The following is a 26,395-nucleotide window of genomic DNA, read 5'->3' on the forward strand; positions in this document are numbered from 1 at the left end:
TTCACACCATTATTTAATGACACAGATGCATATCACTTTATTGAAGAAGTAGCTTCGTTTGACTGTGTCCTCACAGACTGTAGTACCATGTCTAGCATGGATCAGGAACACCATCACTGGAACACCACCACCACGTATCCCTCGAAGCTATCACGTCCACCATAGACCGGAACACCATCACCACGTCCCTCGGAGTTACCACGTCTCCATCGGCGAGAGTTCACATTACAATACGGGCGGTCGGAGTATGCATGGGGCGTCGGTTTACATACACAACCTCGAGTGATATTGCACTGTTCGTTCCAAGTAGCACGTCTAATATACGCAGTAATTTGAACCGAGTCCACTAATTAGGTGATTGACTTGTCATGAGACACTGAACTTACTAAGTTCCACTTGCCAGTTTAATGCAATTAAGTAAGTTTTAAACACATTCTATGCTAAGACTATTGAACCTTCACAGTACCCTGACTTCACTAAGTTCTGACTGCCAAGTTGATACAGTTCAATGAAATTAAAATAAAGTATATTCATTCGACCTCACACGTGATCTTAGTGTGGGATTCAGTCTACGTTCCCGGTGCGTTGAGAAACAGTCTACTATCACTCTATCACCACGAAATATAACACAGTTAATGGTACAGTCTTTACTTCTAACCATGAAGTATTAGGCATGTAGTTTCCACAAACAAAGTCCTAACTGGTTAATTTACTCGTAGAAGTTAACACGTAGACTCGTCGTATTCATTTATAAGTTAATCAACAGTTCTATCACACACGGTATTAATATGTTTGATGTCTAACACTTGTATATTGTAAGTCACGCGTAATATTCAAGTAGTTGGAAAAACTTACAATGCAGGATTTATACCGCTGTTGGTGTTATGAGTTCTCGGCTATACCTCGTGGGTACTTAGTTTGACGTTCGGACTTGACTCTCGTGCAAAAAAGTTGAACTTTACTGCCGGGAAAACCTCGGGCAGCAGGTCTCTACTATGCTGCACTCTGCTGTACTGTGTCTATACTGTTTTCTCGTTCGTCTTATATACCCGGGCTTGATCCTGAGCATACACGTCATTGAAATTACGTGATATCTGGACGTTGTGATATCTCCTTAAGCAAAATATTTAACATGAAATTTGGACCTGAGCTATCTGTTATTGTAAGCTACACGGTCCCGTTGTCCGTTAATCGATATCTCATCTTGAAGCGGAGATATAGAATAGCTTCTAAATGGTTCTTTCTAACGTGTGGGCCACGAGTTTCGTGACGTCGTAGTCGTGTCTTAGCAGGCTGTCGCGAGCTCGCTTGCCGGAAGCGTTGCATCCCAGCTCACAACGCGCGCAATTTGAAAGGATAAAACAGACCACGCGGTCGCCAGTTCGATTACGGGCGTTTCCTGTTTCAGTATGTATGTATGTATGTATGTATGTATGTATGTATGTATGTATGTATGTATGTATGTATGTATGTATGTATGTATGTATGTATGTATGTATGTGTTCTGAAGAAAATTGTGCACTATAACGTGACATTCATATTTCAGATGACGAGTTTGGGGAGAAGTCAGTATCGGTTCTGCTGGATGGAGAGGAGTCTGAAATGATCTTCATTGATCACCCTAGCGTCGAGATGTCGGTAAGTTTTCTCAGGCTGTAAGCCAATTCTTGGGCCGATGACCTTCGATGTTGGCCCCTTAAAACATCAAACAAGCAGCAAGCGAATTCTTGACTCCATTATAAAAGTGTCGTTAAGAGTTCGCTTTTAATTTATGTTACAATACCGTAAGATAATCCAAATTTGTTTTAAAATGTGTCTGTGATACATTTTCGACAGCTATTAGTGGCTCTAAGTAGCTATCTTCAAGCACTGAGATTGAGGTATCGTTGTTCAGGAGTTCATAACTAAGCACATGTACTGGACATTATCGACGTTATTGTTTAGAATGATGCTTTCACGGCAAACGCCTAAAAAGCTTATTATCATGTCGACTTTATTAATGTTCTTCAAATAACTGTGAAGCATGTGATTTCTCCGCTGCAGCAGCTGCTGCTGATGAAGATGTATGGATGATGTTAATTATTATTATTGTTTCTCCGCTAGAGTCTTCTAGGGATCACGTGACAATTTCAATGCTTCATCCATTTGTGTTCCTTCTTCTTCCTTCAATACTCGTTAATTTTCTCCGCCTTGACTTCTTTTCCTCTTCTCGGATTATTTTGAGCCTGGTTTCTTTCCCTTCTGAGCTTGGAAGCGTTCCATTTTAACACTTTCCTTCTAAAACTCTCTCTCTCTCTCTCTCTCTCCCCTCTCTGCGTTGCTTCTTCTCTTATGTTGTTATAGTTTATTATTATTATTATTATTATTATTATTATTATTATTATTATTATTATTTCGTATGGCTTAGTGATAGAAATTATATTACATGTTATTTGCAAACATACCGTATGCACAGAAAAGGGGAGAGTGGCTACTCGGTGTGGGTTACGTAGTTGTCAACTTGCATTTGGGAGAGAGAAGGTTCGAAACCCCATTGTCGCCAGCCCTTAAGATGGTTTTTCGTGGTTTCCCATTTTAACGCCAGGAAAATGCCGGGGCTGTACCTTAATTAATGTGACCGTTGCTTCCTTCCCACTCCTAGCCTTTTCATATCCCGTCGTTGCCATAAGACCTACGTATCTGTGTCAGTGCGACGTAAAACAAATTGTTAACAAATAAAAAACGTATTAGATCTCTGATTAACAACAACTAAAAACTATTAAAAACCATTGTCCAACATTTTTAACCACTTCACTCCTTCGTACTTGGTCTGATGGAGGTCCAACATGGTCCCATTAAAATTTTCGTAGTAGGTAGTGCATGACGATATGAAGAATGGTCTGAATCACGTTACCACAATCATAGTACGGTTTTGGGGTAGTTTCCACTTATTTTCCAGTACTGATATCTACCGTATTGCGTTCTTATTGGATTTGATTATGTCTGCATCCCCTTAGGTAGGTTGAAACCAGATGTATGCTTAACTGTGTTAACTGATTTATTAAGATAAAATTGTTCACTTGCCACGCAGCCAGATACTCACAAAACTTTTAGCTGCCGAAAATAATTTCCGGGTAGTTTTTTTATGACAGGAAGTATTTTAATGCTGATGCAAATAATATAGTAAAGGAAATTAAGTCCATAGGTGAATGGATCGCTGAAAATGGCAATGATTAATTCTTACCTTAGGAAATATATGTGGAAGAGAATAGTCTTTCAATCGCCAGTTGGTTCTTAGGAGAACTACTTCCTTTCCTTCTATCTATTGTCAAATTTAACAATTAAATATTCTGAAAAGTGAACATCGCAGATGTGGGACTTTTACGTAAGTTCCCTATCCTTTCTTGGTATGGCCCTTTTCCACTAGATAAAATGTTCCTTATCGTTAGGGGGTGTGAAAAACTGTCTTACCTCTTTACACTCCCTGTAACCTGATCTAGTTACTGGTACAAAACAGCAAGGCATCTTCACTACTCAAATTAAGCACTCAGGAAAATGTAAGGGATAACTGCTGTTTACTTGCACTAAATAACAAGAAAATTATTATCGCACGAGATACCCTCAACACATGGCAAGCAATTCAATTCCCTTTCACTTAATGCTTCCTACAATAGCATTTCGGGTATTAATACTATGAAGTAATAGTGCAGACAATTTTATATCAGTAACAGTTTGCACAGAACACCACTAAAACACTACAACCGATTAACAAAACTTCCGACCGGGCGAGTTGGCCGTGCGCGTAGAGGCGCGCGGCTGTGAGCTTGCATCCGGGAGATAGTAGGTTCGAATCCCACTATCGGCAGCCCTGAAGATGGTTTTCCGTGGTTTCCCATTTTCACACCAGGCAAATGCTGGGGCTGTACCTTAATTAAGGCCACGGCCGCTTCCTTCCAACTCCTAGGCCTTTCCCATCCCATCGTCGCCATAAGACCTATCTGTGTCGGAGCGACATAAAGCCCCCAGCAAAAAAAAAAAAACTTCCGATACAGCACATAAACACGCGTGGAGATCATGTAGCTAAAGTCGACTGGAGCGTTGCGTAGCGGAGAATGCCATCCCTATCCGTGTTCAACACATGCTATTGAGGGATTACTATTGAGGGATAAAAGATAACACTTCTTCTATTCGTTATGGTATCATCTTCAACACATGATTCATGAAGTTTTTGTCAATAAAGAAATCCAGTCTACTTTAATTGGCAAAATTAATTAATCTAATACTTGTGAAAACTGTTACAAAGTCATAAAGTGGCTCATGACTTAATTTCAACCGGTAAAGAACTCATTTATTATTTACTATTCTCTTTACGCATTTTAAATAGGCTATATCAGTTGTTTTTATTACTCCTCTCCTCGAAAGCACGCTTAGGGGTAAGGCAAAGTTCACCATAGAAATTCGGGTCCCAAATCATCGTACTCCACCTGAGAAGATCAACGTTAATTATAATATCAGATTATATAAAAGAAATTATAATAAATAGGAAGTCTGCCTCCTCGGCGTCACACTTTACACCATTTCTGATGGACAGCTGCTCAATCACGGAACAACATTCCTCTCTCTGACCGCCTGGACATGATGGTAGCTGGTCATTTAATAGCACTACAAAACTCATTTGTGATTGATTCACTCGATGTCTGGTGAACTTTTATGAACTGTCTTCCTCGATGCTCCATCAATCCCGTCTACGCGGCTGTTTTGGTGGGTCTATGCCGGCACGTTTTCATTTCACTAACAGCCGAAATGGGCAACAAGAGAGGGAGTGAACTGTCCCTTAAGATACGCAACTGATGTGACAACCAATAGTCAGTTCTTGTTCAAAGTCACTACCCCATGAGCCATCAACTCAGCTCTGTCCTGTAGGCTGGAGCTACATAGGTCTGTCTTTCAAGCGCCGCATATGTAATAGGAGAGCAGGTAATGAATCTGGTTTTAACAGCCCATCATCGAGAGAGTTGGCCGTGCGGTTAGGGTCGCGCAGCTGTGAGCTTGCATTCGGGAGATAATGGGTTCGAATCCCACCCACGGTAGCCCTGAATATGGTTTTGCGTGGTTACCCCATTTTCACGCCAATCGAATGCTGGGGCTGTACATTAATTAAGGCCAAGGCCTTTTCCATCCCATCCATCGCTGAAAACCTTCGAGGTGTTAGTGTGACGTTAATAAAGCAGCGAACAGTGCCGCCAACTACTGAATACGTAATTTTAACAGATACAATTAAAGCAAATATATTTTATTTCAAAGTGTCCAACTCTTTGACTGAATGGTCAGCAATGAGGCCTTCAGTTCAGAGGGTCCCGGGTTCGATTGCCGGCTGGATAATTGATAGGGGATTTTAATCGCGTCTGATTAATTCGTCTGGCTCGGGGACTGGGGGTTTGTCCTAACACTCTCCTTTTCGTATCCAGTCAACACACTACACTACCCACCATCACAGAAACACGCAATACTGATTACATAGGATTGGCGTCAGGAAGGGCATCCGGCTGTAAAACGGGGCCAAATCCACATGTTCGACACATTTCGCACCCCCAACCCCACAGGTGTATGAAAATCGGTAGAAGAAAAATATTACAAACAAGTGGGTACTGCTACTATAGTTGCATGTCTCTTGGCGTTATCCAAGAAAAAGCATAGGGAGATCCGCAGAAGTTGTTTCCAATGTGAAGTACGAGTTGCAGAGTTGTGATGATAACGACAGGTCCACTTGTCTGCCGCAATTCACTATGCGTATCGTCAGTCACATTTTGATGGGTAAATTTGTTTATAATCGGGGGCTCCTATACCTAATGATAAAGAGAATCAGGTAAAAGAGTTTTAAAAAAATGCACGCTCCCTTGCCTTCTGCTAGTCAAATCAAGAAGGGAATTATACATTACAATGGTACACAGGCGTTGGAGAACTACCCCATTCCTATTGCTAGTTAAAGTCGATGTGAGGAGTACTGATTACAACAGCAGACGCCCTCCTGCTGAGAGTCACTTTTGATTTGTAAAGTATTAATTACAATGTAAGACACACCCCTTTGTAGATCGCTACAAATCGACTTAAATTAATAAATGTAGATCGACATACGGAAATATATGCATGTTCACCTTCATTTACAGAATAACTGCTGCTAAACGGTGCATTCATATTGAAAAACGGATTGTATAAAAAGACGACTCTGGCCTCATTTAGCTATTTAAATGGCTGGCGCTATGATATTTCCTCGTATATCATCTATTTAAATGCAAGATTATTTTATAAACGTTGAATAGGGTGAAATTTGTGTAAGGTTTTCACACAGTGAATTACTTTCCAGATATTTATGCGACAGCTTCAAACATAGAATTTGGCTGGGTGGGCCAATATTCGTGTAGAATTTGATGATCCCATCTTTCCTCCAAGTGACTCAAACCATCAATTATACGTGTACGAAGTGCAAAATTTAGGTAAATTCAGAAATAGAGCCAAATTTAACATAAGGGATAGAGATACGACAGACCAAAATTGTAGATCACTCCAATTTGAACGGAGACTGTGCCATCCGTTTTGTGATACGACTTACCGTTTAGCCACCAAATACCTCGAAAGGAAGGTCTGCATCGTCATTAAAATTGCCTCCATATTTCGATATTTTTGGGGGTAAAAAAATAAATTTTTTAAACATCTCGTAAATTTTCCATCGGTTACAGGCAAAAAGCTATAATTTTACCAAATTTCAATTTTCTAACTCGTCTGGGAGATTGTGCTACCATCTTGATATGGGGGAGGGGTTTACAAATTAGGACTTTCAGGAAACTTTTTTTTAATTTTTTTTTTTTTTGCTAGTTGCTTAACGTCGCACCGACACAGATAGGTCTTATTGTGACGATGGGACAGGGGAGGGCTAGGAGTGGGAAGGAAGCGGCCGTGGCCTCAATTAAGGTACAGCCCCAGCATTTGCCTGGTGTGAAAATGGGAAACCACAGAAAACCATTTTCAGGGCTGCCGAGAGTTGGGTTCGAACCTACTATCTCCCGAATACTGAGGAAACTTTTAAGCTCATGAAAGCTATAGGTTATCGTTCAGGATAAATATCACCGACTGTGTTCTTATGCAGATTTGAAACTCCCAACGTGTCCCTCTCAGAGAATTTTGAGAATTTTAAATTTTTCTAGGGATCCTGAAGTCATCTGGTTGTCTGGTACCAAGTTTTAAGTTTCTAGGGTGCCTAGAATGGTCTCATTAATTCACGTCTGTTTTCATTTTTATGCTTTAATTTATATATGTATAATACAGTATATATAGATTGCGCCAAACTGACTTCTATTTATTAATATGGATTATATATTTCACCCGCTTCCGAAGTGGTTCTAGGGGCGTCTTACTCCCACAGTATGTTTTTCAGGTAGTAAGTCATACTTGAAAGTCATACTGCAACATGCACACGTCTCTTACCTTGGGCATTCTTGACAATTTATTTTTCACCCTTTCTCAACCTCTATGTCAAAGGGGGCTGAAGCTGGACTTTAAAAATCCCGAATGTTACTATTCATCTCAGCGACCCGGAAAACTATAGCTTCGACACTATTTTCGATTATTTTTAAATCTGAATCCCCCTCAACCCCCACCAGAAAGGGGGATGAACTTGGACTTGTAAAATATCCGGGGTCTCACCTTTCATCTCAGCGACCCCGACAACTATGGATTCAACATTATTTTCGTTTATTTTTATATATCACTCTCCAATTGCCACCCACCACGAAGGGAGCTGAACTTAAAAAATTCCGGAGTGCCATTATTCATCTCAGCGACCCCGAAAAGTATGGATTCGACACTACTTTCGACGATTTTTATATCTCAGCACCCTCGCACCCCCCCCCCCCGCCCCTAAGGGTTCCTGGGGTGTCCTACCCCCACGTGGTTTGTCTCATGATACTAAAATTTCGAAGTGTACAATTCACCTCGGCGAAATCGAAAACTATGTATTTGACACTATTTTCGATTAATTATATATATATCACTCCCCCCTCACCCCCGATCCCAAAGGGGGATGAACTTCGACTTATAAAATAACCGGAGTCTCACTATTCACCTCAGCGACACTGACAACTATGGATTCGACACTATTTTCGGTTATTTTTGTATATCATTCTCCCATCTCCCCCACTACGATGGAGGCTGAATTTGGACTTCAAAAAATTCTGGAGTGTCACTGTTCATCTTAGTGATCCCAAAAAATATGGATTCGACACTACTTTCGATGATATATATGTCTCACGCCCTTGCCCTCCCCCCCCCCCCCCGCCCCTAAGCGTTCCTGGGGTGTCCTACCCCCACGTGGTTTGTCTCCTGATACTAAAAATCCGAAGTGTACAATTGACCTCAGCGACTCCGAAAACTATGTATTCGACACTATTTTCGATTAATTTTATATATCACTCCCCCCTCGCCCCCCACCCCAAAGGGGGATGAACTTATAAAATATCCGGAGTCTCACTATTCATCTCAGCGACCCCGACAACTATGGATTCGACACTATTTTCGGTTATTTTTGTATATCATTCTCCCATCTCCCCCACTACGATGGAGGCTGAATTTGGACTTCAAAAAATTCTGGAGTGTCACTGTTCATCTTAGTGATCCCAAAAAATATGGATTCGACAATACTTTCGATGATATATATGTCTCACGCCCTCGCCCTCCCCCCCCCCCCGCCCCTAAGCGTTCCTGGGGTGTCCTACCCCCACGTGGTTTGTCTCCTGATACTAAAAATCCGAAGTGAACAATTGACCTCAGCGACCCCGAAAACTATGTATTCGACACTATTTTCGATTAATTTTATATATCACTCCCCGCTCGCCCCCCACCCCAAAGGGGGATGAACTTATAAAATATCCGGAGTCTCACTATTCATCTCAGCGACCTCGACAACTATGGATTCGACACTCTTTTCGATCATTTTCATATATCACTCTCCCATCGCCCCCGACCACGAAGGGGCTGAACTTGGACTTTAAAAAATTCCGGAGTGTGACTATTCATCTCAGCGACCACGAAAAGTATGGATTCAACACTACTTTTGATGATTTTTGTATCTGAGCCCCACTGCCCCTAAGTTTTCTTGGGGTGTATCTCCTGATACTAAAAATCCGGAGTGTCACTATTCATCCCAGCGACCCCGAAAAGTATGGATTCGACACTATCGTTAATTTGTATATCTGACCCCCCTGACCCCCCGCCCCTAAGGGTTCCTGTGCTGTCTTACACCCACGTGGTTTATCTCCTGATACTAAAAATCCGAAGTGTACAATTCACCTCGGCGACCCCGAAAACTATGTATTCGACACTATTTTCGTTTATTTTTATATATCACTTCACCCACACCCCCCAAAGGGGGCTGAACTTGGTCTTTAAAAAACCCGGAGTGTCACTGTTCATCTCAGCGACCCCGAAAAGTATGGATTCGACACTATTTTCGTTAATTTGTATATCTGACCCCCTTGCCCCCCCCCCCCGCCCCAAAGGTTTCCTGGGCTGTCTTAACCCCACGTAGTTTGTCTCCTGATACTAAAAATTCGGAGTGTACAATTCACCTCGTCGACCCCGAAAACTATGTATTCGACACTATTTTCGTTTAATTTTATATATCAGTCCCCCCTCGCCCCCGCCCAAATGGGAGCAGAAATTTGACTTTTAAAAAATCGGGAGTGTCACTATTCACCTCAGCTACCCCAAAAACTATGGATTCGACACTATTTTCGATTTTTTTTACCTGACCCCCTAACCCCCACCCCTAAGGGGGTTAGAGGTGGCTTACCCCCACAGTGCTCGTCTCCGGATAGCAAATAATAAGTGTTCAAAATTTGATTGAAATTGCTGCAGTGGTTTAGGTGGAGATGTGTCATTTACATACATACATCCATTTTTATAATATATAGCAAGATAAGATTCACAGCTTTAGCTAGATCTACGGCCTACCTATATATCTGATTTCAGAAATGTTAATAAATAATACTAATATCAATATATTCCAATCCCAGGGTCAACCATTTGGGCATCATAATGTGCCGAACATAAGGAAACACAACACAGACATACAGATGAATTAACGGGGGATGTATTTCATATCCAATTATTTAACAGGGACATTAACTACGGCAATGGAATTGCCATCACAAAATATGCATTTGTACACTGAGAATGGTTTAAATACAATTTCGCGTCCCTAAACTGAATTGTCGTCTTCTTTTTATTCTCCTTTTGACTTTTTAAATTTCATTTCATTGCGGAATTTGGCTCATCTTTGCAGCCAGATGCTCCTCCTGACGCCAACCCTGTGTGGAGGAATTTATTCACTATTTCTGTGATGCTTGGTATGGTGGTGAGTTGTGTGTAGATGAAGAGAAGTGCATTGAGACGAACACAGGCACTTAGTTCCAGATTCAGAGTAATTAACGGCATACAGTTAAAATCCTCGGCCTGGAAAGGAATCGTGCCCGGGGTCTTGTGAACCGATCATGAACTGATCATTCCGCCAAGGATACGGACGTAATTATTTCCTCATGTACGAATAATTATTCGTGGCAAAAGAAAAAAAAACAATGGCAGCTTATCATGACATTGAAACGATGATCTAATTATTGAGCATCTTCAATATAATAATAATAATAATAATAATAATAATAATAATAATAATAATAATAATAATAATAATAATAATAATAATAATAATAAATAATACCAAGAAGCAAGTTGGCTACCCATTTAGAGTCACGTAGTTGTGAGCTTGCATTAGGGAGGTAGTGGGTTCAAACCCCAATATCGGTAGCTTTCAAGATGGTGTACCGTGGTTCCCCATTTCAAACCAGATAAATATTGGGGCTGTGCCTTAATTAAGACCACCATTTCTTCCTCCCCAGTCCTAGCCCTGTCCTATCCCATATCGCCACAAGACCTGACTGTGTCAGTGCGACGTAAAAAAACAAATAGCAAAAAGAAAAGTTAATTATGAGCTAATTATTCATTAATGGCGTATGGCCTCCAGAGAAGCCTGGTGCAGGTCCTTTTCTAGTAGACGGCCTATTAGGCGACCTTCATGTCTGTGAATATGAGGGCCCTACCTAGGATGATTTCTAATGTTGAATACGCCACACATACCCAGTCCCCGAGCCATTGGAATTAACCAATTAAGGTTAAAATCCCCGACCAGGCCGGGAATTGAACCCGTACGCTGGCCATTCAGCCAACGAGTCGGAAATAATCTGCTAATAATAATAACCGTAACATTCAACATGCCATGATCAATAATCGTAACACCGGTTTTAGACATTCGTTTAGACAGTCAGTGATGCGTAATATGGGTTATTATCTGTTGTAACATGTTGTAATTTGAACATCGAGTGCAATAAACCACATTCATTATTCACTTTCATCCATTTAGTTAAAGGGATTATTTGTTCATGGCAACGAAAAGCAAACCAAGTATTCAAACAAGACGGGCTTACAACATAAAATAAACTTACTTCAACCTGTGTACGAACGAATTTCATGTAGTGCCTGCTGCTCCTAATAATCAATGCAATTGGTTTTACGTCCCACTAACAATTATTCACGGCTTTTGGAGACACTGAGGTGCCCGATATTTGTCCCGATGGAGATCTTTTGTGTACTAGTAAATATACCAACACGAGACGGTCGTATATGAGGGCCTTCAAATAACACCATAACACAGGAAGTTCTGCTAGTTCAGTCAGTATTTAGGAACTTTCTGACACCGGCTGACCCGCTTGCTGTTTCTAATTTTACCAATAAGAAATGCATGGCGGGCAGTACTGTAAGAATTCCTCTATTTCCATGTGAATTTGCTGTTATATGTATATTTGCAAGTTGTTTACGTCGCACCTACACAGATAGGTCTTATAGCGACGATGGGACAGGAAAGGAATAGGAGTGGGAAGGGAGCGACCGTGGCCTTAATTTGCTTGGTGTGAAAATGGAAAACCACGGAAAACCATCTTCAGGGCTGCCGACAGTTGGGTTCGAACCCTTTATCTCCCGAATACTGAATACTGTCCGCACTTAGCGACTGCAGCTATCGAGCTCGGTCTGTTATTTTTACTTCCGAGATGTGTTTATATTTAAGTCTCAGTAACACATCACAGGTCTTCGGCGATGCAGGGTTGATGAACGACTAGGATGGAAAAGGTAGTGGCGGTGGCCTTAATTAAGGTACAGTATCAGCATTTGCCTGATGTTGATATTTAGAAATTTCATGATCCATATTGAAGTGGGATTACAATTATTGAATAAATAATTTGAATAAATGAATAGGAGGACCCCTATTAATTAAATTGAATTATTGTAATTTGCCTGATGTGAAAATGAGAAACAACGGAAAACCGTCTTCAGGACTGCCGATGATGGGAATCGAGCCTACCGTCTCCCGAATGCAAGCTTACAGAAGCGCGACCCGCACGAACGGCCAACTTACTTGGTAACATGGCTCATATCTACGCGATCCTAACCGCACGGTCATCTTGCTCGGTATGCTGATTAGCGTCAGTGATCATCTGCTTCAAACTTTTCAACGTTTGCTTGGTAGTTGCCGTTACTAGCCACCTGTTTCTGTTCATCAAAACTCATGTGAGAACTGCGTAAAATATTGACGATGATGATTGTTGTTTAAATGGACCTAACTTCTAGGTCATCGACCCCGACACTCCTGTGTAGAGGGATGTTTTTGTGTTGGCTGGTAGTGTGATGTGCTGTGTGTATGTGTAGAGAAGTGTGTTGGGACAAACAGAGGAGTAATCAGACGCGGATAAAATCCACGACTCAGCCGGGAATCGAACCCACCGGGGACCCTCTGAACCGAAGGCCTTGACACCGACCATTCAGCAAAGGAGTCGGGATAATTATAATAATGTTATTACCTCTTTATCTTTTTCTCCTTCACTAAAACTTCGATGGTAACATGCAGGAAGGTTTGCTGGCTCAGTTAGTATTTAGAATCTTTCTGATTGCCGGTATATATCCAATATAACTGCCGTCTGTAGTTTCTCACAGACGAAATTTCAGTAGGTGTAGTCTGTAGCTGTTTTGGTACGATTCCATTTGCTGACATAATAAGATTGAATAGTTACTGTTTGCTAATTCCAGGAATTTCGTATAGTAATGTCAATGATCCACGTAATCTTTCATAACTTATCTGTAAGAGTGATCTTTTTCTAGTGGTTTTTATATCTCACTAACACATCTAAGGTTTCCAGTGATGCAAGGATGGGAAAGGGTTAGGTCTGACCAATGCCGACGGTGGGATTCAACCCACCATCTCCCGAACGCAAGCTCAGAGCTACGTGAACCAAACTACGCGGCTAACTCGCCCAGTATGATTATTATTATTATTATTATTATTATTATTATTATTATTATTATTATTATTATTATTATTATTATTATCCGGCTCCTTGAATTAATGGTCAGCGAGCTGGTCTTCGGCTCGGAGGCCCCGGATTCAATTTCCGGACGGACGGAGGATTTTTAGTGCGTATGGTTAATTCTTCAGGGTATTCGATTCCATCTTAACCCTTAAATGCGGAGTTATTTATGTATTTCAAATATTATAGATTTTTCCTGAAGTAATGCATTATTATGGTTAAAATATTTTAAAAGTCATTTATGTAAAAATATTTATTTATTTATTTATTTATTTATTTATTTATTTATTTATTTATTTATTTATTTATTTATTTATTTATTTATTTATTTATTTGAATCAGTCAAAATGTTAAGAGTTTCGAATGTTTTAAATAGGAGTATATGCAAAGTTGTACGATTACTGTAGCTACTGCCAGATTTCATTCTTAGGGATGTCCTTGCTCATGAATTATCTGAGGTAAACAACATTTTAATTGTTTTAACTGTTTAAAATTTACACCACCCCAGCTGATAAGCAAGTATTGTCATAAAATAAAATATTATTAATTTCTTGCTACATTAGCGACACATAGCGAGTTCGTTTGCAAGGTAGAAGTAAATGCACACTTGTAAACTCTTAAAGCAGATATAACAAGCAAGTACATTCTCTTTTGCACACATACAGTGCTGTGGATTTAAGGGTTAATTCACTTATTTTCATCTATGATACACCACACTACCAAGTACCATAGAAATTCGCAATGGTGAGTATATAATGCATCCCTCTACAAAGGATTGGCGGCAGAAAGCGCATCCGGTCATAAATCTTGGCCAAATCCTTATCAAGTACCGGCCCCAATAAAGTAGGTAAAAGGTCGGAAGATTATTATTATTAGTAGTATTTTTATTATTACATACGTATAGTATTGGTAAACGTAATGTGGTTAGTTACAAGACAGCATTTTCTGTAAATATTGTCTATCTATTTATCTATCTATCTATCTATCTATCTATCTATCTATCTGTCTGTCTATCTATTTACCTACCTACCTACCTATCTGTATATCTGTGTACTAAAGGGGTGAAAGCTATCTAAGTACGCTGGCTATCTGTACATCCCTAGGTTCTCGATTGGTTCTGACAGTGTCACCTGTGCCAGCCTTGTTATTTATTACCTCACCTCATCTCTGTCAATCTTTCCTCCTCGACGCCTGTCTTTCAGTAACAAGCTTTCTGCTTGTCGCACGGTCGACCCGTCGCGTCGTGCCGTGAGCAGCCAGTAGATCCCTCAAGATTAAGGAACAACTCCTGTCACAACTTGCGCACGTCTTTCTCCTTGCCTTGAATAAGGGCCAGAATTACATTTTCTCTTTCTTTAGAAAAACGTAATCTCGTCCTATCTAAGACGCTACCACAATATAGTCTAATGTAATTTTCCGAAGTAGTTCAATGCTAATACACGTACCTCGCTGGGTATCTCAGTTTTGTGGTCACATCTTCTACCTAAGTTTGTGACATCTTATAATGCCATGTTTTCAACGTGTCATTCATTACTCTCAGTTTTAAGAGTATCCAATGTTCTGGAATTGTGCCCTGAAGAGGAGTTCTCTACCTTGCCAGTATAATTCATGTAAATTTAAAGTGTGATTATGTCAGTTTCCTAGACTGAATAATCAGAGGGACCTAGATTTGATTCCCGGATGGGTCGAAGATTTTATCTACTTAAGGTTAATTCCTTCAGCTCAGGGACTGGGTGTTTGTTTGTCTCAACTTTCGAACTGACAAAGGTCTGATATCAGGCTTCGTTTCCTTTCACTCGGTGCAATTGCCGTATATAGAGCGTTTTGACGTGGTATTATTTTATCGCAATAGCCAAACTATGATTTGCCTAAAAGTGCTAGTTACGAATCATTCGGAAGAGACATTTTCGGTCATTATCGGGAATTGTTATTTAACCAGTTCCCATTAAAAGTGATCTTTTACGTTAAGAGCGAGATGTTTACGTCTGAGTCGCAGACGAGGGCGGATTTTCGAAACAAGTAATGTAAACGTATCATTTTACTGTAGTGTCTGTAACATACAAAATTTTATTTCGCCAAAATATGCCATTACAAAGCTATTATCAGACCCCTATTCTTATATGCTGCGAAGACCGTACTGATGAACAGGAAAGATACCATGAACAACCTGGAAAAAATTGAAAGACGTATCGTCCGGAAAATTCATGGGCCAAGAGTGCTCTCGGATGGAACCCACCGACTGAAAGCGAACTCTGAACTGTGCCAACGTTTGCAAACGGCTAACACTAGCATGCGACGTAGGCGGCTGAAGTTTTACGGGCAATTCCTGTGAATGAACAACGGTAGGCTTTCCAAGATGATCTTCTCACTCATCAAAAGCTACGAGACTGGAAGTATGTGGCTGAATGAAGTAAAAAAAAGGACTTAGGTTCCACTGGGATTTCTGATATTGATGTCTCTGACCACCCTAAATTTTGTAAATTGGTAAATTCGTGGTCTCACCGGGCTAGTTGGCCGTGCGGTCAGGGGCACGCGGCTGTGAGCTTGAATCCGGGAGATAGTGGGTTCGAATCCCACGGTGGCAGCCCTGGTTTTCCGTGGTTTCCCATTTTCACACCAGGCAAATTAATTAAGGTCACGGCCGCTTCCTTCCCATTCCTAGGCCTTTCCTGTTCCATCGTCGCCATAAGACCTGTCTATGTCGGTGCGACGTAAAGCAAATAGCAAAGAAAACAATTTGTGGTCCCCTCTACCAAAAGTTGTTAAATCTCGAAAACGACTTTCACAGGAAAAAAAGGAAGAACTAATAGCAGGATTCAAGAGATATTGGCAACGAAAGCGAGAATCCAAAAAGAACTATTCATTAGCGCTCCCTAAAGGGCTTAAATCACTAATGATTTTGACTTGTCACGTAACCATCATGTTTGACTCATGGAGTGACATTTTTCTTTTCTTGTTTTTACGCTGCTAAGAAAGATATAAGAGGTGTGTATATTAAGTTATGCGCTAATAAAGCATCAAAATGAATGTTTTTTAAATATTATTTATAAGTGTTATTTGTTCAGGGCATCGACTTATGTGGATCTTTTGCCCCTACTAGCACCATATTGTATGAACCTGCGTGTTATTGGAATGGCGGTAGTGTGGAATGTTGTGTGTGCGGAAAGGAACATTAAGGACGTCACAAACACCCAGCCCCAAGGCCAGGGATATTAATCATTACAATTAAAAAATCCTAACCCGGCCGGGTAACAAACCCGAGGCGGACGCGTTGCCCCCTACACCACGGGGCCGGGCAAAATGAAAGTTACTTGAAGTAGTGAACATTCCACTAGGCTACCACAGTCGTAAACATGGTCATCCAGTCCCGCATTAATGAACGTAATACGACATGTATGTCCGCCTCTGTTGTGTAGTGGTTAGTGTGATTAGCTGCCACTCCCGGAGGCCCGGATTCGATTCCCGGCTCTGCCACGAAATTTGAAAAGTGGTACGATCGCTGGAACGGGGTCCACTCAGCCTTGGCAGGTCAACTGAGTAGAGGTGGGTTCGATTTCCACCTCAGCCATCCTGGAAGTAGTTTTCCGTTGTTTCGCACTTCTCCTCCAGGCAAATGCGGGGATGGTACCTAACTTAAGGCCACGGCCGCTTCCTTCCCTTCAGGCCCCTGTTCAGCATAGCAGGTGAGGCCGCCTGGACGAGGTACTGGTCATTCTCCCCAGTTGTATCCCCGGCCCAGAGTCTGAAGCTCCAGGACACTGCCCTTCAGGCGGTAGAGGTGGGATCCCTTACTGGGTCCGAGGGAAAAACCGACGCTGGAGGGGAAGCAGATTAAGAAGAAGAACACGACATTAATGACACACTGTGATATATGCGATATTTATGTCGGAAACAGATTAATCCATACATTAGTTAACATGGTGATGGTGGCAGATTACTTGATCTGGAAATGCACGAGATGCCATATTTTCAGTAAATGGATAGGGAACCACAATGCTGTGATCAGGTGGAGAAACAGGTCACCAAGTTTAAGTTAGGTGTTCTCTGATTCATAATCTTTCTGACTATCCGTGTGTACATCACTACGAAGCGTAGTTCAACCAATCAGAGACGATTTATAATAAAACATTGCGGAAAATGTCCGGCTCCATGGCTAAATGGTTAGCGTGCTGGCATTTGGTCACAGGGGTCCCGGGTTTGTTTCCTGGCAGGGTCGGGAATTTTAACCATCATTGGTTAATTTCGCTGACACGGGGCTGGGTGTATGTGTTGTATTCATCATCATTTCATCCCCATCACGACGCGCAGGTCGCCTACGGCCGTCAAATCGAAAGACCTGCACCTGGCGAGCTGAACATGTCCTTGGACGTTTCCGGCACTAAAAGCCATGCGCTATTTCATTTCATTGCGAAAAATAATTACAGTGCGGTAAAGTATCATTTCACGTACTTTTTGAGTGCGGGAAGAAAGCACTTATGTCATAATATGAAATACATTACTTTTACAGTCGCATGTTGTACTAACAGTATGTAAAACGTTGTCAAAGTAGCTTCATAATTATGGTGTCTTTCCAAGCCGCTACGTACTCGCCGGTAAACTGTTTACTGAAACACGATGACCATTTTATTGCCTCACAACTGGGTGTCACTCCGAGCACTTTGTTGTAAGTAGCCGAAAGGGAGGTGAAGTGTTGAGAACACTATTGATCTACAGTACATCATATTTACGGAAGGTGTGGATAATAAACGTAAGTGCATTTACTAGACCGTTCAGTGTACTGGCCTTCGGTCCAGATGATACCGGGTTCAACCAGAACATACTAGATAGTTTTATTCGAATATTCTAGATATGGTATTACTGATGCATACACCCTATACATGAAGATCTCTGATAATCCTTTACCAAGACGAGACGTCATGGTCAATACAGTTAGTAAAAAAAACAATAACATTATTATTATTATTATTATTATTATTATGTTATTTGCTTTACGTCCCACTAACTACTTTAACGGTTTTTCGGAGGTGCCGAGGTGTCGGAATTTAGTCCCGCAGGAGTTCTTTTACGTGCCAGTAAATCTACCGACACGAGGTTGACGTATTTGAGCACTTTCAAATACCATCGAACTGAGCTAGGATTGAACCTGACAAGTAGGGGTAAGAAGGCCAGCGCCTCAACAGTCTGAGCCACTCAGCCCTGATAGCCTAACCAGAATTGTATTGGGCGACCTGTGGCTAAGCTTCAATTAATTTTGGGGGGCCTGATTGTATCTGATGAGACGAATAATGGAGGAAACCAAAACTAAGTTGACAGGAAAGTTACTTCAACCCATCCAGGACAAAATTTCGGCATGATGATTTTCCTTCAGACCTACAATATTCGTAGAGAACTTCCCGTTACATATTTCGTACCAAAATCGTAAAATGCAGAAAGTTTGTAGCTCACATGGTTACACCAGTGGCCTTTGTCCGCTGCTTGTTGGGACTTAATCTCGGTAACACTCTGTAAAAACAAGCTCCGTCCATTAAACGATAGTCTCGCATTCAATGACTGGAACGAGATTAACTTAGCCTCGTGAATCCAGTGAAGGGAAGTGATACTAGCTGTCTGAATTGTACAGCCCTCACTGTAGGCAAGCCAGCAGTATAACAGAAAGCATAAAACAGTCCACATAGTTCGCCAGTGAGATAGGGATGTCCAGCTGCGTCGCGATACCATCTGTTCACGAAGGACTTCAGCTTCGATTTCGGGACCTTGCGCTGGAAACAAGTAGCTATTTTATTTGTAAATGGTCTTCTCTTAGCACATCATTTACGTCATCAAAGTTTTAAGGTAGCTTTCGGCATTAAGGTGTCATGAAAGTCAATCGGTACGACTGTGTATGTCCCCGCACTGACCATGGGGCACTCCAATATCTATAGGTCGTTTGACTGGGTAGCAGTCGTCTTGGCAGGCCAAATCGCTTTATGGTCGGTATTTGTTGCAGATGGTTTATTTTTCTTTACTCGAGGTAAAATTTGAGTGGGAATGGGATAGCTCTTGCCTGTATCTCCAGTATCATCTGTCAATTGCATTCTACAAACACACCAAAGTTATTTATTTGTCAGCCCTCCGAACCTGTGTAGCAGACTTTTTCATCATCATCATCAAAGTAGAGTTGTGATTTTTATGGTCCTTCACGTCGTATCTGTTCCTTTTCAGGATAAATTACATGCCTTTCTGGACTCTCCCCAGGCTCCAGACGTTGTCCGAGAGCCTCTTTTATTTTCAGATGCTCATATTGATGCACTCCGTGCATTCTTTCCACATGGTCTGCCCACCTGATCTATATTTCCATCTCATAATTTTTCAATATGTAGCCACTTTGTCATATTCTTCTGTCTTATCTTCGTATTTTTCTTCCGGCATATGCTTCTATTGATGTGATTTTCTGCCCGCTTTATTTTTATTTTCTTCTCCTCATCTTTTGTGGTGCCCGCAGACGCAGACCTAACACATGTTCTGCACAGTTGTCCCTTTAGTTTCATGCTGAGTCTAGGCTCATACAGCATCCAGAGATGCATTTAGCTATCAACCATATTTTGTTTGTTCTCTTCCTTAGCTCCTCATCTTTTGTTCCAACACGATTGATTCCATTTTCAAGGCAACTTAAGTATTTAACTTCTTTGTGAGTTCGCCCCTTTCTGCTGACCACGGAATAAGAAGAAAAACAATTAAGTAAAATGGTCCACCCATTCAATACATTTTTATTGTGTAAATGTTACATTACATCTGTCTTGGTGGTACTACTGTAGTTTCGGTTACGAACAAACGCGACGCGCTTTTCAACTTGAGGTGAGTCTCATAACCGTTGTTCTCATTTCATTCTTCAGATATTTTTCTACGATCCGTTTTGAAACTGCAAATGTTATCAAGGACACGACCACCTGTCACTATGCGACACCCACACTCCAGCCGTCAAGATATGCAGTATTATTCGTGTGCCGCTTCTATTGAACTTTTACCACATGGAGATCCATTTCTAACTGAGGAACTTGACAAGGACTATACTTACAATCTAATGTATGTTATTTCTAAGAGCTATTGAACCGCAAGCATGCAAGCTATAAGAAATGATGACTTTAGCATATTGTTATATGGAAAATATTTTTGGAAAATTTCTTAAACTTACACAAGAAAAATGTTAAATTTTAATTGTCTTCAGTTTGAATATCGCAATGTGAATTCGGATCGCGTACCATAGGAGTGTATCACAGTCGATCTGATGAAGCACTTTTACAATGTCAACTTATGCCTATACACTTATTTTGGTAGTTTTTATATGTCTTGTCGAATTGTTGTTTCTCGGCTGATGATGATCACTCTGGATCAAAACTAGTACCACCAAGGCAGATGTACTTATACAATAAAAATGTATTGAATTGGTGGACCATTTTAGTTAATCGTTTTTCTTGCAAGTGCAATTCAATACGGACCAACCTGGAGTTTAGAGCTTATAACCACAGAATTCTCACATAGCCGAATTTCATGATATCCGTCTTTTCCTCACTTATTTTAAAACCTTTTCTCTCATTCACTCAAACTCATCAGTCAATTCATTTATCACATTTTTCAAGATATTCCCGAGAAGTGGCCATCAAAACTAAGCCATATGCGTACATTTCTTTTGGATGGAGAACTTTTAGTTGAACTTCATCACCAAGTCGAAAGGAACAAGACATTTCCTTGGCGGAATTCAACCGTAATATCGAACTCGTCCCTCAGAGCGAAAGTTTCTTTAACTCTTACAATAGTCTTGGATAGCATACTACTATGAGAAATATTTCAGCTTAGAAATTTGGCCGGCAAGATTCTGTCATTTCAGATTCAGTGTTGTGCGAATAGTATCAAAGAATATTCTCGCTCTTGATGATACTTATGTGCTGCGGGTGTGTATTTCTCCCACAATATTATCTCATAGCGGTTATCACTGGCACAACGACGATATTCGATATCATTGTGATGAACTGTCCATTAAATTTACACATCTGGAGCAAACCAATAACCAAACTTCGGGAGACATGGACCAGGCCTTTTCTAGGTCAATAAAGGCCAGATAATTATTTCCTTTCCTTTTGTAAATGCCTGTCTTTCTTAACGAAGCAACTCTTCTACTAGGTCTTTTCTACTGCTGTCCTTTTTAAAACTTCAAATGATTGGTTGCTGCCCTGTACTACTCAGGATCAAAACTGTTTCTTCTTTTCTTCCACAGAGGTGCAATGACACTGAGTCGTCACTCATCTGGAAACACTTATCTAGACCATGTCTCTAGGGGGGTGGGGGAAGTGGAGGTTGATAGCACAGTGTCAGTGTCAATCTCAATCAGCAGCGGTTCGAACCCTGGCCAGTGTATGTAGGATTTTTGAAATGAAAAATCATGTCACTGTGGTTCAGATACCATGTAAATGCTAGAGGTACTTGGATGCTGAATGGTGATAGACGCTCTGTATCTTGAAATGAGGCACTGTTTCAGTGTTTCACTCAAGGGCAGTGTCCTGGAGCTTCAAACTCTGGGTTGGTGGATACTACTGGGGAGTATGACCAGTACCTCGCCCAGGCTGCCTCACCTGCTATACTGAACAGGGGCCTTGCGGGGGAATGGGAAGATTGTAAGGGATAGACAAGGAAGAGGGAAAGAAGCGGACGTGGCCTTCAGTTAGATACCATCCCGATATTTGCCTGGAGGAGAAGTGAGAAACCACGGAAAACCACTTCCAGGATGGCGAAGGGGGAATCGAACCCACTTCTAGTTATTTGACCTCCCGAGGCTGAGTGGACCCCGTTCCAGCCCTCGTACTACTTTTCAAATTTCGTGGCAGAGCCGGGAATCAACCCGGGCTCCGGGGGTGGCAGCTAATCACACTAACCACTACACTACAGAGGTGGACAAACTGAGAAACAACTACACTAATATAAAGAAAAAACGGCCAGGGGCTCGATTGAAACCTTCGATCTCTGAATAGATCTATGCTGCTTCTGACATGAAATGATCAAGAATATTGTTCAGGTACTGATCGATTCAGGCTACACTTGACCACGGAACGTCTAGAACTTGGCTGCTCGTCCAAATGTAGTAAGAGGGCTACGTGTAGTTTCCATGTAAGTTACCTTTGGCTTGGTTCTAAGAGGGCTGAAGTCAAAAGGTATGGTTTTGAGGTATAAATATTTGACGTTCTGCTAATCATGTTTTTAATTATTTTTCAACAAGTAATTTTAAATATCCACACTATTTTTTTACAATAGGCTTTACATCGCACCGGCACAGATAGTCTAATGGGGACGATAAGATAAGAAAGGGCTAGAAGTTGGAAGGAAGCGACCGTGGCCTTAATTAAGGCACAGCCCCATCATTTGCTTGGTGTGAAAATGGGAAATCTCGGAAAACCATTTTCAGGGCTGCCGACGGTGGGGTTCGAACCCACGATCTCCCGAATAAAATTTTACAGCTGTGCGCCTCTAACCACACGGCCAAGTTGCTCGGTTACACCTTTTTTATGGAGATCTAATGAGCAAATACTAAATTTGTCTAATGTATTTTTATAAACATTTCTAGATCTGTAGTTTTAAGGGCATAAAGAGGACGTTTCCCCTTTAAAAACTTTATATATGCATAAAAAGTCTTAACGTTGGTCTCTTTATACATGATTCGTTATTTTAAATCCTGTAAACGTATTAACAAAAATTAATTATCCACATGTTAAATTGGGGATATTTTAATTATTTTTAAGTCAACTTTCTTTTACTTTTCTTACATGCAATGCATTGGCATTATGGCACTCTGTTCCATTACTGATGCCTATTAATGAATTTAACTGAGTAAATGTCAGTGTTGTCCGCCTCTGTGGTGTAGTGGTTGGCGTGATTAGCTGCCACCCCCGGAGGTCCGGGTTCGATTCCCGGCTCTGCCACGAAATTTGAAAAGTGGTACGAGGGCTGGAACGGGGTCCACTCAGCCTCGGGAGGTCAACTGAGTAGAGGTGGGTTCGATTCGCACCTCAGCCATCCTGGAAGTGGTTTTCCGTGGTTTCCCACTTCTCCTCCAGGCAAATGCCGGGATGGTACCTAACTTAAGGCCACGGTCGCTTCCTTCCGTCTTCCTTGCCTGTCCCATCCAATCGCCCCATCCCTCCACAAGGCCCCTGTTCAGCATAGCAGGTGAGGCCGCCTGGGCGAGGTACTGGTCATTCTCCCCAGTTCTATCCCCGACCCAAAGTCTGAAACTCCAGGACACTGCCCTTGAGGCGGTTAGTCCGAGGGAAAAACCGACCCTGGAGGATAAACAGATTAAGAAGAAGAAGAAGAAATGTCAGTGTTTCACTCTTTTATTCAATTATTTCACTCTTAATATAAATAAATCAAGCAATGCTTATTAAGGACTTTTTTGTTATTAATTTAATTCGCTGTCACCTTTATTTTCTTCAACCTATTGCCAGTCTTCTCTCTTATCTACATCTGAATGCAGCTCGCTAATGAACAGGAGCTGGAATGACCGACTGCTTTCTTATCAAGTTGGTCCTCAATGAAGTTCAAACAATCTCGTTCAACACCGACACATAAAAGAGAATATATTATTATGCGTGACTAAAACGAAATCTGAGACTCTGCTGGCATATATTCCTTCCAAGGAATCCATACGGTATTGGATAGTCTTTTCATGACGTCAAGGATATTGAGTGACGTTCCTGAAAGAGGTGGAGATTATAAGCTTATGGCGACATTCACAAAGAAATGACATCCACATAACAAAGAAAATATGTTTCAGATGGAATTTGACTATTGTTCACCTTGAAATGAACAGGCGCTGGAATGCACTATATTTTATTGAAATCTATCTCACGACACTCAATCAGCCGAGATATATGGCGGAGTTAAATAAACGCTTCCTTTTGTGTTACAGGTTAGCGGGTTGATTCTCAGTTCAGCATATTGGTCAGTCTCCACTGTCTATACACTTCTGTATGTTGGCGCTCACATGTAGAAATTTCACTCGGTCCGAAGATGCACTTAGGAATTCACCAGTTGTTCTCGTTGATGTCCAGTCTTGTACGTTTTTGAGCCAAGACATTTCACTTCTTTCTGCAATTCATTCACCAAGTAATTTGCCTTGAAAAATAATTTGAATCATTTCACGCTTTGTAATTTCTTTTTGTGTGGTCTAAATAAGATATTTCTGTGTGTTTAATTGTCTGGATCATTTCCCTCTATCTCCTTATTATTTTCATGATGTCATCATTCAGAACTCGACGAGTCCAGGGAACTTCAGTTAGACGACTGTAAATCCACATCTTGAATGCTTCCTTTAGTGGAGTCCCAATAGTATTTCTGTGTGTTTAGTCCTCAGGCTGGAGGTCGGTTAGATCCTCAAATAACACCAAAAGTTATGCGGTTGGTAAGAAACTGCAAAAAACCGACCGCGGCGCCATAATGAAGCCTGTCCACCATGATAAAGAGTTTTATATATTAATTAGTTAATTTAGGATCAATAAGAGCATAGCGCCGAGTTACAAAGATGCGTAATAGAATACTCCCATTCCCTAGCAGGAGCAGCCGTACCTTATGTGCTGAAGTGCTGCAGCACATTGCCTATTGGAAAAATAAATTAGTTTAAAAATATTATCTACAATCAAATACAGTGCATTGAAAAAGACGTCAGCCAAAGAATAGGAAATTATTCAACTCCCCTCACGCCGGGTGCTGTGCGATCACAGCTCAGCGAGCTTTTAGCCAGAAACCAGGAACTCTGCCTTTTGCGCATGCGTGCAAAACATTTCTGATACAAAGAGAATGTGTTCCGATAGGCTGTGGAAACAACAGCCAAGACATCACTTCACAGCGATTCTTCGTTCGACCACAGAGAGGTAGCACTTGCACTAGTCATACTTGCATTACGACCGATATGAGAACGTGGCAGCTGGCACCCTCTTGACTCAGCGGTAGTATTTAAGAGAGGATCGCTCAAAGCAAACGGGAAAACAAAATACTATAGAGCTGTTCCCGCCAGGTCTTTTAATACCAAAGAGGATAGAATCCTACCAACTTGCCTATTCCATAGCCACATTTGTAAATCGATGAACTATAAAAATTGTACTTTTTATGTTGTCAAAATAAGGACATGATATTGTGATTTTCTTTAATTAAAAATGTCTAGTTTATAAATGACACTATAAAAACATAACATATAATTTTGCATTACGACGTTGCTGGTTTTATTTCAATGATGTTACCGGGCGAGTTGGCCGTGCGCGTAGAGGCGCGCGGCTGTGAGCTTGCATCCGAGAGATAGTAGGTTCGAATCCCACCATCGGCAGCCCTGAAGATGGTTTTCCGTGGTTTCCCATTTTCACACCAGGCAAATGCTGGGGCTGTACATTAATTAAGGCCACGGCCGCTTCCTTCCAACTCCTAGGCCCTTCCCATCCCATCGTCGCCATAAGACCTCTCTGTGTCGGTGCGACGTAAAGCCCATAGCAAAAAAAAAAAAAATTCAATTATGTTGGTAACATTGGGAAGTTCTGTTTTTGCGCGCTCACGCCAAGTGTTTGAGATCGTGAATATTTTGCAATTGCAGGTGTTATTGTGTGTTTAATTATATCGTTTTATAGTCTTTTTATGAAGAATGTGTATATGTGTTGGGGTTGTTTGCGTGTTTGTTCAGTGTGGGAAACTCAGTGGAGAGCCCTTGAAAACCACGTACCGATATATTTCTAAATATTTTTATTTTTTGGAGTGGGGTTGGGTTACAGCACACAACTGATTTTCTGCACCAGCCGCCACTGTTCCCTAGTTCCGTATCGCCTGGACCAGAGGAGAGAATAATCATTTATTGCAATCCGAATTATGTTTGATACATGCATGCTTTTTTGCTATAATTAACTTATCTATTATTACATTAAACACTATAATTACACCTGATC

At 41.2% G+C, this 26,395-nt stretch overlaps 1 protein-coding gene across 1 annotated transcript in view; it reads left to right on the top strand.

Moving 5' to 3' along the window:
• The window catches only part of LOC136866793 (GTP-binding protein RAD-like), a 490,305-nt gene that overhangs the window by 323,984 nt on the left and 139,926 nt on the right, over positions 1 to 26,395 (top strand). Inside the window, exon 2 of the mRNA XM_068227065.1 lies at positions 1,547 to 1,638. Within this exon, the coding sequence (XP_068083166.1) occupies positions 1,547 to 1,638 (92 nt within the window). The remainder of the gene's footprint in view (positions 1 to 1,546; positions 1,639 to 26,395) is intronic.

Source organism: Anabrus simplex, chromosome 3 (genome assembly GCF_040414725.1).
Source record: "Anabrus simplex isolate iqAnaSimp1 chromosome 3, ASM4041472v1, whole genome shotgun sequence".
NCBI lineage: Eukaryota > Metazoa > Arthropoda > Insecta > Orthoptera > Tettigoniidae > Anabrus > Anabrus simplex.